Source organism: Coffea arabica, chromosome 3e, assembly GCF_036785885.1.
Source record: "Coffea arabica cultivar ET-39 chromosome 3e, Coffea Arabica ET-39 HiFi, whole genome shotgun sequence".
Lineage (NCBI taxonomy): Eukaryota > Viridiplantae > Streptophyta > Magnoliopsida > Gentianales > Rubiaceae > Coffea > Coffea arabica.
In genome coordinates this window covers 17,587,751-17,599,544 of record NC_092315.1, presented here as the reverse complement: position 1 = coordinate 17,599,544, position 11,794 = coordinate 17,587,751, and the positions used below count along the sequence as shown (strand labels likewise).

The window sequence follows — 11,794 nt, the reverse complement described above, 5'->3', positions numbered from 1 at the left end:
AGCTCATTTTCATCTATCTTGCAAAACTAATTTTAAGACAGTTCCTTCTAGTGATTTTTATCATTTTAAATCTAGTTTTCTAACACTGCAAACCATGCTAAATTTTGAGTTGTATAGCTTTAGTTATGACCAGATTTTACAACTCTGTCAAGTACTTCAGAACTAGAAATTCCGTGAAACAGGTTCCAAAAATCAGTTTTCTTAAAACTATTGTATCTTGGTGTAGAAAGGTCCGAATTGAGTTCCATTCATTGCATTTGAAACTAAATTTGGAGTTATATTAGTGATATAAATTTCAAGGGCTGATTCTATTTTTATGAATTTTGCCAAATTTTCAAAGTTTACTGAATTGCAAGCCTGTTTTGCTCTGTCCTGTCTGGAACAGTGACTTTGAGCTAAGATTTGAATGATTTTGAATTGGATTCTAGAAAAAAGTGTCTTCTAGAGAGTTTTAGTGCATTGAGTCTAGTTTCCAACGGTATAAAGTTTTCAATTTTTGGACTTACGGAACTCGAGATGTGATTTTTCCAAATAGTGTACACCAAGCTGGAAATTTTCTGGTTTCAAACAAAGTACTCTTTTAAGAACTTTCCACCTTCCTTTGAGATTGTGGGTCCATTTTAAGTTTAATTTCATGGTTGTATATAAGGTCTCTTTGAACTTTAAACCTTTATCTTGAATCTTAGTTTCCAAAGGATTAATCATCTTTTGATGATTCTTCTTGGTTGCCTAACTTCCTTGGTTAATGGCATCTCTTTTTATACTTGAGAAATGTACTTTGTAGACACCAAATTTTCAGTGTAATTTCATTTATTTTTTATTGTTTGTCGTGCTAGGTTTATTCACTTTTAGTTTTTAGTTTTTAGTTTTTTATTTTATTATTTTTAAGCTTTATTTTTAAGCTTTAGCATAGAATTTCTTGGGAAAAAGGAAAAGCATTCAAAAATTATGTTTTAATTGTTTTGATTTAAAATTCAATGTTTTCTTGGAAAAATGAAAAAATGAAAAAAATAAAGAAAAAAGAAAGGAAAAATGAAAAATTGCAAATTTGCTGTTTATTATTTCTAGTTTGTTTATTTTTATCCAATGTTAATTAAATTGTTGTTTTTTTTACTTAATTTTATTATCAAGTTTGTTAACTTTTTTTTTTTAAAAAAATAAATTTTACATGCAAGCTGCGGAAACGCAGCTTGCAAGGACAATCGCGCATGCCCATCGGATGGCCTGGGGTTGGAGAGAAATCTCCTCTTCCATCCTCACCCTTGAGGTGAGGGTTTGTCTGGTATAAATACAAGAAAAAACGGCAGCCGCAACGGAGGGAGAGGATCGGGGGAGATAGAAAAACATCAAAGGGAAAAGAAAGGGAAGAGAAATCTGGGCTAAAGTCTGAGAGAGAGAGGAGAAAAGAAACAACTGCTGAGAGGGCTTTTGGGGGTAACAACTGAGAAAAACCAGAGAGAAGGCCGGCTAGAAAAGAAAAGAAGTGGTGGAAACAAGGGAGGAGAAGTCAGAAACCTACGCGTGAGGAAGAAAAGGCTAGGAAATCCGGGAAGCTTGGAGTCGGAAAAGAAAAGGAAGATTGTTAAGAGGGTTGTTGACTGCTGAAGGAAAGCTAAACCAGAAGGTTTTCAGCCGCGAGGACGAAGAGGGATTTGCGTCGTCATCATCGCTCTTCCATTGACGTTTTTTTGAAGGTTTGACCGAATCATCCGAGCCATTTCTCCATTCCTCGATTCAGCCCAAGTTATCTCTTTCTTTGGTGACTATAGCCCAAGTTAAGTCTTGTTCACCTTATTAGCATTACAAACGGAGGAGGTACAACTTCTTTTATCCCTTTTTGTCTCTCCTATGTGATTCAACGTGCTAAGTGAGAATTGCATGTCTACTTTGCTTTCCTTGCCTTTCTTTAATTCCTTTCATTTATTTCATTTACTTTTGCTTTTATTAAGTTATTCTTTTATGGGGTATGTGTACACCTCTTGGCTTGTAATAGATAGGGCTTGGCAAGCATTTTCATTCATTTTTCCCCTTCCCCCCTTTGTTTTAGTTAGCAAATGTAATAGGTTCATTGCTTGCTTTGTTGTTATGTGTTAATTTGCTTTATTAGGCTCTTGCATTTAGTCGAGCATGCTAAGTGTTATGTGCTACGTGTTCATAGATGATTTGCATGTCTACTTGCTTTCTATAGTCGTAGATGAATATGATGGATGAAGGCACGTCACCACACTAGTCCAACGCTAGTCGTGGCTCATTGTCCCGTCTTCCACTAGTCCAACGCTAGTAGGAATTCATAGATATGGGCTAGTCCAACGCTAGCCCCTTAGGGATTTCCCTCGCTAGTTCATACTTGCATGTTTCACTACATTTCATGCATTTTTCTTAGTTTTCTAGCATTTGGCATGGCCCTCCAATCCTTTCCCCTTCATTTTAGGTTTTTGCATATTCATGCTAGTTATAGGGTACATTTGCTTGAGTATCCCCTTTCGATAAGGGAAACGAGCGAGTGTGGCTGCAAAAATAGCCTTAGCACGCTAGTTCCTCCTTCTAATCAAAGGGAAAATTAAAGTCATAAAGTTAGGAGTCATTCCCGTACCCGACTTGATGCATTCCTATAGGTTCATACATTTTCATTCTCATCATGTCACTCCATCACCCTCTTATCCACATTTTCTCACTACTTATATCCTTCTCAATACAAATGCCATGTTCACACATTTTTCTTCCTGTCACTTGTTTTTCTACCTCACAAATTGCACCCAATTGCACTTATATGTATCTACTGTCATATTTTCATCCATTTGCACACAAACACCTTTTATTTTCTCAATTTGCACACATGCACTTGTCTTACATTTGCACACATGCACGTTTTCTTACATTTTCACACTTGCATTCATATTTGAGTCTTCATTTGCATCATTCGCGACCTCTATGAGGACTTTCCTTATTGGCCATCACAACTCATGTGGTTGGGACCAAAAAGTCTCATAAGAGACATTTTAGATTTAGGATTGCATTTTTGTCATATCCATTAGTCATATCCAACATGCAACACATACTTTGGGTAGAAGAAATTAGGAAAAGAGGGGCTAAGTCACGCAACTAGCTTTGGCTAGGGTAAGGGAGTGCCTTAGGCTTTGCCTTTGCCTTCTCCCTTATCAAATGTGACCCCCGATCCCTTGCTTTGGTTACGTAGACCTAAAAAAATTCTTCAAAAAGGGTTTGTTTACTTTTCTTTTCAAAAATCACTTTTTGGGTGACTTGGTACACCATAACTCTATACCAAGTGGCGACTCTATTTTCCATTCAAAAACCCTTTTTGAACTTTGTTTGGCCGAATCGTCGCATTTTCAAGTCCCACGGCCTTTTATCTTCATTTTTACACACGTTCACATACATATCTCACACACTACATTCACACGCCATCAAAAAGTGGGGCACGACAGTTGGCGACTCCACTGGGGAGTTTCTAAGTGGGTCCAAGCATTTGATTTGGCCATTTTTTTCCTTTTCTACCCTTTTTATGCATAGCATTTGGATATTAGGGTTGCATTTTCTATTTTAGGACTTTTTGCCTCGCGCGCGTATCAAACTATTCCCTCACTCACGTATGTATGATTGGGTTGTTTTGGATGTATGTTGTACTTGATTTATTCCGCGCTTTGCATTGCATTTGGGGTGGGGAGACATTACCCTAGAGTCTCGCGCTTTGGTTCTCGATCCCTCCCCTCCAAACGAGCACTAGCATACGTGCATACGCTTTAATTTTTCACCCCTCTTTTATTTTTCTTTTAGTGGCTTGTCATGCCAATCCACCCTATTAGGATTTTAGGCGACTCACTTGGACTTATGATCGCGACACGATGTGTGCGTAGCATGATCCGAGAAGTCACTCAATCTTCCATTTTAAGCTTTGGGTTCATAACCTCTAGCTTTTAATTGAAGATTGAGGATTTTTGATAGATTCACTCATGACATGTAGCCGTGACACGATGTGTGCGTAGCAATGTTTGGGGAATCGCTCGAGCCACCGACAAAGAACCTTAGAATTGATAACCCTTGGTTTCCAAGTCTGAAGGCTCGGGGACCTAAAACCTATCGAATCTAGATGCATTAGTGAGCCAATACCTAATGCATCCATGATAGCTTGCCTAGGAAAGAGTCGGCCTTATCCTGAATTAGGGACACTATTCACAAGGGGAGGGATCCAACCCCTTTTTCTTTTATTGCTTTATCTCTTTGTATTGTTTCACTACAATGTGTTATGTGTATTTATGTGATTGAACTAACATTTCTTGATTTTTGTCTCCATTGCACTCATTAGCCCTAGAAAATAAGAGTCCTGGCATGGCACACTCTCTAGGAGCCTACCCCATTTGATGGACACGTTTAAATTCAGTGCTTCACATGCGTAACATGAATACATTTCATTTTAGACTTATCCTGGCAAATAAAGGGTCCCTTAGGTCATGTTTCATTTCAAATTGCATATTTTACTATTTTAATAAACTGGCATCATGCATAAACCCTAGAAGGGGAATGCCATTTAGGGGATCCCGCTATTAGGATTGAACTCACCTTGTTTGTTCCCATGGGTACATAACCCTTCAAGGGATTGCACGTTTAAATTCTTGCCAACCGGAGAATGGGACTCGTAGGTAAGGTAATTGACAACCCGCCTCTTCCATTTTTAGATGGAGTGCCCCCGTCGAATCTACCAGTTGTTGGTGCCGTCGGCCGAGATTCAAAGATGGCCTGCCCTTATGCTACCTAGCGAATTACATCAAGTAGCTCAATACTTAGGGCCAATTGGAGACCTTAAGGAGATCAAGCCCAATGGCTATCTAGTGGAGGCATTAGTACATCTGTGGGATCCGGAATGTTCGGCCTTTAGGGTAGGCAATAAGCACCTGACAGTGACACTTGAGGAAATCGCCGGCCTCTTCAATTTACCATTGCATGGAACCGCCTTGATTTTCCCATACGTTTCAGACAAGATAGAATTTTGCAAGATCACAGGATTGAGAGAGGCTGTATTGCGAGGGTCGGATCAGGCAGTCCCCGTGAACACTTTGTTTGAGTATTTTGCACTACGAAATGGGTTCGAGAGATATAGGGAGGATTTTTCATTCACATCCAAGGATGTTTGGGAATGCAAAAGGCCAGTGGTGTATGCAATAGTTATGGCGGGAGTTTATTTCTTCCCGAGAAGAGATCAGAAAATAGCTTTCAAGATAGCAAAGGTTATACAAGACCTCTTTTCAGGAATCCGAAGTAAACAATGCACCATAATCCCGACCATCCTTGCGGACATTTTTCTAGCTTGTACCAATTGCCAGAAAGGGGAAAAGTTCTTCTACGGGGCTCATATAGTTTTACATATCTGGGCCTTAGAACATTTTAAGAGACGAGCATCCGTTCCGGAAAGTTTGCCAGTAGTTGGGTACAACTGGGTAATCACGCATCATAAGCGAGTCAACGAAGGGGTCTGCCGAATGATGCGGTTGAATGTGTCAAATACTTAGAGATGTTGCCAGATGAAGACATTAGGTGGGTGTTAGACTGGACGATTTGCCTTAGGCCGATACTCCGCACTAAAGTGTCAGATTTTGTTCTCCTATTGGGTACCCAAGGAATCGCCGCATACACTCCAAAGAGGTTCCTCAGACAGTTAAGACGTATACAAGAAGTGCCGCCTGTGGTTGATATGAGTAAGCTTACTGCCGTTTTCAGTAAAGGAATGTGCCCAAACGAGCTCCCTATGAAAGACTAGATTATCGAGGCATGGGTGACACTGTCGGATGACGAGAGATTTCAATACCTCCCGGAACTCAAGCAAAAGGGTTTGACAACTACACAATACGAAGACTGGGTAAGAGGATCCGCTGCGCAAGAAATTCAAGATGAGCCATCTGAGGAGGTGAAAAGGTTGAAGGCCATTGTCGAAGCAAAAGATAAGGAAATTCTGCAGTTAAGTAAGTCTGTCGAAGCATACAAAGGGATGGCGGAGCAAAACAAGTAATTGTATGAAAATGAACGAGAAAAGCGTCAAGAGCTGAAAAGGAAATGCGGAGAATTATATGACCAAGCTGAACGTGTTAGAATTCCATATGCTAGGGAAACAAAGGACTCTGTATTAGATAGGTTCAGAAGTTTTGGCAATTTTGTACGGAGTCGTTTTCGTAACATGATGTAAATATTGGCAAGTTTATCAATGAAAGCGATTTCTCTTCTGCACTTATTTAGAATTGTTGTCAAAAACAGGTCTGTACGGGTCCCATTTCGAAGGTGTTGCATCATGCTAGGCCTACCCTTGGCACAAAAAGGGCCCCCCAATAGGACATGCATCCGAATTTTTGGAACATCTACTAACTCTTGTCTTTTTCTTTTCCTTTGTTTTATTTTTGTTAAAAAGGCTAAATCAGGGCTAAATCTAAAAGCACGTCATTTCGTATTTTTAGGTAATATTTAAACATAGCTTCTCGTCAAAGCCCCATCATAACGCGATCCCGTAGTAAAGCCCAAAGGAATCGTGTAGACATGAGTACTCAGCCAGAATCGTCTGATAAGACCACTGCAACTACCCAGCCGGAAGCCGCAAGTCCCGGGGTTCAGTTGACTGAATTACTCACCAAATTTGGGGAAATGGCATCTGAAATGGCCACCCAAAAGAAGTTGATCGACGAACTCATTAGTAGCGGAGTGCAACCCGAGCCTCCGCCCGTCAAACAACCGGAATCCGAACCATTTGTCATCCCTCCAATTCAAACCACTTTTGAGGGAGTTTTCAACCGGCAGTATACTTACACTCAAAATCTTCCGTTCTATCCTCCCTATGGGCAAGGATTTCAGCCTCAAGGTGGTCAAGGTGGTCCAAACATGCCTCCGGATCCACAAGCTTTTTATCAGACTATTGCAGAGCCTGTTGTGCCGGACAACACTGTTCAAACCAAGCCAGAAGTGGGGGAGTTATCTGCCCCGATTGATCTGAAGTTACTTAAGCGGTTGGATCGTTTCGATGAGTTCATCCGGAAAAGCCAAGGTTTAAGCAAGCAGGGGGTGTTAGACTACGATGATCTGTGCCTGTTTCCAAATGTACAACTGCCCGTGGGATTCAAGACCCCGAAGTTCAATAAATATGATGGTACTGGCAATCCTAAGACACACTTGCGTTTGTTTGCCAACAAGTTGGGCAAGCCGGTGGATGACGAAAACTTACCATTAAGGTTATTTCCAGAGAGTCTAGAAGGAGACGCCCTTGATTGGTATTCAAACTTAAAGCCGGAGGAGGTGAAGACTTGGCTTGATCTGTCCAACGCCTTCATCAGACAGTACGAATATAACTGTGAGCTAGCACCGACCAGAACTATTTTGGAAGGCACCAAGAGGCGACCATCTGAAGATCATAAGACATACGCCAAAAGGTGGAGAAAGATAGCTGCCAAGGTCGAGCCTCCGATGACCGAAGATGAAATTATTCGCACTTTCATAAAGGCGCATGATCCTCCATACTTTGAAGAAATCTTTCATATGACTGGGTGTACATTCGCTGCGATTGTGAACAAACTCGAAGAGTATGATGATTTTGTGAGAGCCGGAAAAATTGTCAACGTTTCTGCCTTAAAATCACAATTAGAAGCTTTGCAAGGGCAAGGAAGTAGTGGAAAGAAATCGCAGTTTAAAAAGAAAGAGGGGGATGCAACTTTTATCTGGAACCAGAATCCTTCACCCAAACCCCGATACCAACACAATCCAACTTACCAATCACATTACCCTTATTATTCAAACCCGCACCATATATATACTACCAATATCCACCACTCTCAACCTCGCCCAAGCTATCCTAACCCACCTTTAGCTCCTTTTCAAATTTCTCAACCAAATCCGCCCCAAAACCGACCTCGCCCTCCATATAACCCAAGATTTTCTCCCCCAAATAGACATGTTTACAACCATCCTCAACCTCCTGAACCTTACAATCGACCCCCTAGCCGTACATTTACCAATTTAGACAGGCCTCTAGACCAATTGTATGACCAGTTAAAGGCCGCCGGGAAAATTGGTATGGTACCCCCTTCTACCTATCCATATGGCATGCCCGCTTGGTATAACTCGCAAGCTGTCTGTGCTTATCATTCAGGGGCACCCGGACATTCAACTTTGGATTGCAAGGCTCTTAAGCATAAAGTTCAAGATATGATTGAAGCTGGAAAGATTGTAATTAGGAAAAGGGAGGCACAAGGGTCGAATATAAATAGAAACCCCTTGCCGGAACATGCTAATACCATTGGGGTCATTCTGGACGACGCAGAGTATGACGAGCTAGCCCAAAAATTGGCAAGGGAAGCTGAGGTGTTTGGGGTCACAGACCGACCATTCATAATAGAAGATGAACCGTTTGAGGAGGATAAAAGACCTTTTATTTTGGATCTCACTCCAGCTGAGAGCGAGGCTTTGGAGCCAGTAGTCATCGAATTCCCAGGGCAGGAGCCTGTTCTAAGTTTGCAGCAAGTGCCATGGAATTACAATGAATCTGTCATACAAATTAGAGGAAAACCAGTTGCCAAAGAGGAGGTGTCAGTGGTCACTAGATCAGGGAGGATTGCAAGTCCGCTTGGAGCTACTGTTCCGATTCAAACAAACAGCCCCGAGCAGCCCGCTAAACCAACAATTACTGAGAAAGAAGCCTTGGATTTTCTTAAAAGGCTGCAAAGAAGCGAATATAACGTAGTCGAGAAGCTAAGCAAGTCGCCCGCCCAAATATCCATGTTGGATCTGCTTTTTTCTTCGGATGTGCATAGGGATGCGTTGCTCGAAGTGTTGACTAAAGCTCAAATCCCTAAGGACATTTCGGTTGCTAATTTCTCTCATATAGTTGGAAATGTATTATCTACAAAGCAAATCACTTTCTCCGATGATGAATTACCAGCAGAAGGTATTGGACATAACAAGGCTCTGTACATAGCTGTGAGGTGCAATGGGAAAATGTTGCCAAAGGTGTTGATTGACAATGGATCTGCGTTTAATATCTGTCCTTGGAGTACCTTGGAAAAGCTAGGGTTGCAAGATATCAAGTTGAGATCTTCAGGGACCATAGTAAGAGGTTTTGATGGAGCACAAAGAGAACCTATAGCAGAAGTGGATTTAGTCATCGAGATGGGGCCCGCACAGTTTCGAATAGCTTGCCAAGTCATGCATTTTTCTAGTGTTTACAATGTTTTGCTTGGAAGGCCGTGAATTCATAAGTCCGGAGCTGTGCCCTCTTCATTGCATCAATTGTTGGAATTCATAGTAAATGACAAATTGATAACTATCTTTGCCGAGGAGGATTGCTTCGTAATTGCTGATTCTGGATCCGAAGAAGATGGTAGTCGAAACGCCACAGTGACCCCTCATAGCACAGCTGATATCGTCTCCATAAGTTGGATAACAAGAGAGGAACGAGCTCTGTCAAAGGCCAGTGTCATGATGGCTAAGGAAATGATCCGCGGAGGATATGAGTTTGACAAAGGGTTGGGACGTGATCTGCAAGGAATTCTGAAGCCAGTGGAAGTTGTGGAGAAAAAAGGATTCATTCGGTTTGGGTTTCCGACCAACCGCTAAAGATATCAAAGAAATGAAGGAACACAAGAGAGCAGAGAAAGAAGGCAGGCCAGAGGCCCTTGATATTCCACCACTGCATTATACTTTTCCACGACCAACCGAGGTGATCACATCAGAGATTAATCCAGTTGACGGAATCGAAACTGGTTTGGCCCAATTGTTCGTGGGGGCAACATTTGAAGACAGTTTCCCAGATGAGGCCGAGTTTCCCGACATCCCTGAAGGATCAATTTCCAATTGGACAGCCGAGTTTCTGCCCGTTCAGAAGGAGTTTCGGTAAAGCTAAAGGGGTTGTCATTCATGCGAATTCATGAAAAAACTTCTGCATCTGTAAATAGCTAATGAAAGCATCTTTACCTTTGACTAAAGTTTGCACGTGAAAATATTGTTAAGTTTTCATTTCGTTTCCGCTTGCTTTCTTTTGTTTTCGCTTTCAATCAAATGTTTTATGAAAATGCACAAGTTGTTCTTGTCATGTTGTTTTGTTTATTCGTTTGTTTATATTTCTGTCATATTGCTTGTTCATTTATTTGTTGTATATTTGTTTGCTTATTATCCCACATTCGTTAATTCTTTCAGATGGCCAAAAATAAAACTATTTGACCCTTTGGATATCACTATTCTGGAATTCAATAATGACAATCTCTATATCACTCACGACTTGGAGGTCTGGGAATCCGAACCCCAAAGCGAGAGTGATAATGAGGAGGTATTCGATTCTTTTGCAAAGGATTTTGAACAATATGAGGAGAAACCAAAACCGAACCTGGAAGAAACAGAAAAGGTTAACATTGGCACTAAAGATGAAGTTAAGGAGGTGCAAATTAGTATTCATTTGAATGAGGGGCAGAAAAAAGAGATGCTTGAATTTTTGACTATGTTCCAGGATGTATTCGCATGGTCCTATGATGACATGAATGGTATTTCAACTGATGTGGTAGTGCATAAATTGCTCACAGACCCTACTTTTCCACTCGTAAAACAAAAACCCCGAAAATTCAAACCCGATATGAGTCTCAAAATAAAAGAGCAAATTGAAAAACAGCTCAAAACCAATATTATCATTGTTTCTCATTACCCCATTTGGCTTTTGAATCCAGTCCCTGTTCCAAAAAAGAATGGAGAGGTGCGAGTTTGTGTTGATTATAAAGACCTCAATAAGGCCAGTCCTAAAGATGATTTTCCTCTGCCAAATATTCACATTCTCCTGGACAATACCGCTGGGCATGAGATTGAATCCTTTTGTGATTGCTTCGCCGGATATCACCAGATTTTGATGGCAGAAGAAGATAGGGAGAAGACTGCTTTTATCACCCCTTGGGGCACATTTTGCTACCGAGTGATGCCATTTGGTTTAAAGAATGCCGGAGCTACTTATCAAAGAACCATGACCACCCTATTTCAAGATATGATCCACCGGGAGATGGAGGTCTACGTGGATGACATCATAATCAAGTCTAAAAGAGCAGAAGACCACTTGGTGGATTTGAAGAAGCTGTTCGAAAGGATGCGAAAGTACAATTTGAAACTAAATCCTGCAAAGTGCGCCTTTGGGGCACCAGCTGGTAAATTGTTGGGCTTCATTGTTAGTAAAAGAGGTATAGAGATAGATCCAGCAAAAATCAAAGCAATTCGAGATATGCCAGTGCCGAAATTTCAGAAGGACGTGAAAATTTTCTTAGGAAAGATTAATTTTATTGGGAGATTCATTGCCCAGTTAACTGCCACATGCGAGCCGCTGTTCAAATTGTTGAGAAAGAATGTGCCGTTGTACTGGAATGAGGAGTGCCAACAAGCTTTTGACAAGATTAAAGATTATTTGCTGCAGCCTCCGGTCTTAGTGCCACCCAAACCGGGCCGACCATTGATCATGTACTTATCTGTGCTCGACGGAGCAGTAGGTTGTGTCATCGGGTAGCATGATGACTCCGGAAGGAAGGAGCAAGCCATTTACTATCTAAGCAAGAAATTCACGCAGTATGAGGCTAATTATTCATTCATTGAGAAGAGCTGCTGTGCATTGGCCTGGGCAGCTCAAAAGCTGAGACACTACCTGTTGAGCCATACCACTTATCTTATTTCCCGATCTGATCCTTTGAAGTATCTCTTGGAGAAGCCGATGCTAACTGGACGTCTAGCTAAATGACAGATAATTCTCTCAGAGTTCGATATTGTTTTCACTTCACAGAAG

General features: G+C 41.2%; 1 protein-coding gene across 1 annotated transcript; it reads left to right on the top strand.

Moving 5' to 3' along the window:
* Positions 1 to 6,879: 6,879 nt before the first annotated feature.
* On the top strand, positions 6,880 to 9,603 carry LOC140038421 (uncharacterized). Its single transcript, XM_072083774.1, has 3 exons — positions 6,880 to 7,587; positions 8,041 to 9,103; positions 9,293 to 9,603. Exons 1-3 carry the CDS (start codon positions 6,880 to 6,882, stop codon positions 9,601 to 9,603), a joined length of 2,082 nt encoding a protein of 693 aa, XP_071939875.1.
* Positions 9,604 to 11,794: the final 2,191 nt, after the last annotated feature.

What these genes read in the sequence shown, in the direction of transcription:
- LOC140038421 (XM_072083774.1), top strand. Translation starts at nt 6,880, where the DNA reads ATGCCTCCGGATCCACAAGCTTTTTATCAGACTATTGCAGAGCCTGTT. An exon ending in TCGAAGAGTATGATGATTTT is followed by an intron (nt 7,588 to 8,040) that starts GTGAGAGCCGGA and finishes TTGTATGACCAG; the next exon opens with TTAAAGGCCGCCGGGAAAAT. An exon ending in TTCAGGGACCATAGTAAGAG is followed by an intron (nt 9,104 to 9,292) that starts GTTTTGATGGAG and finishes TGGAATTCATAG; the next exon opens with TAAATGACAAATTGATAACT.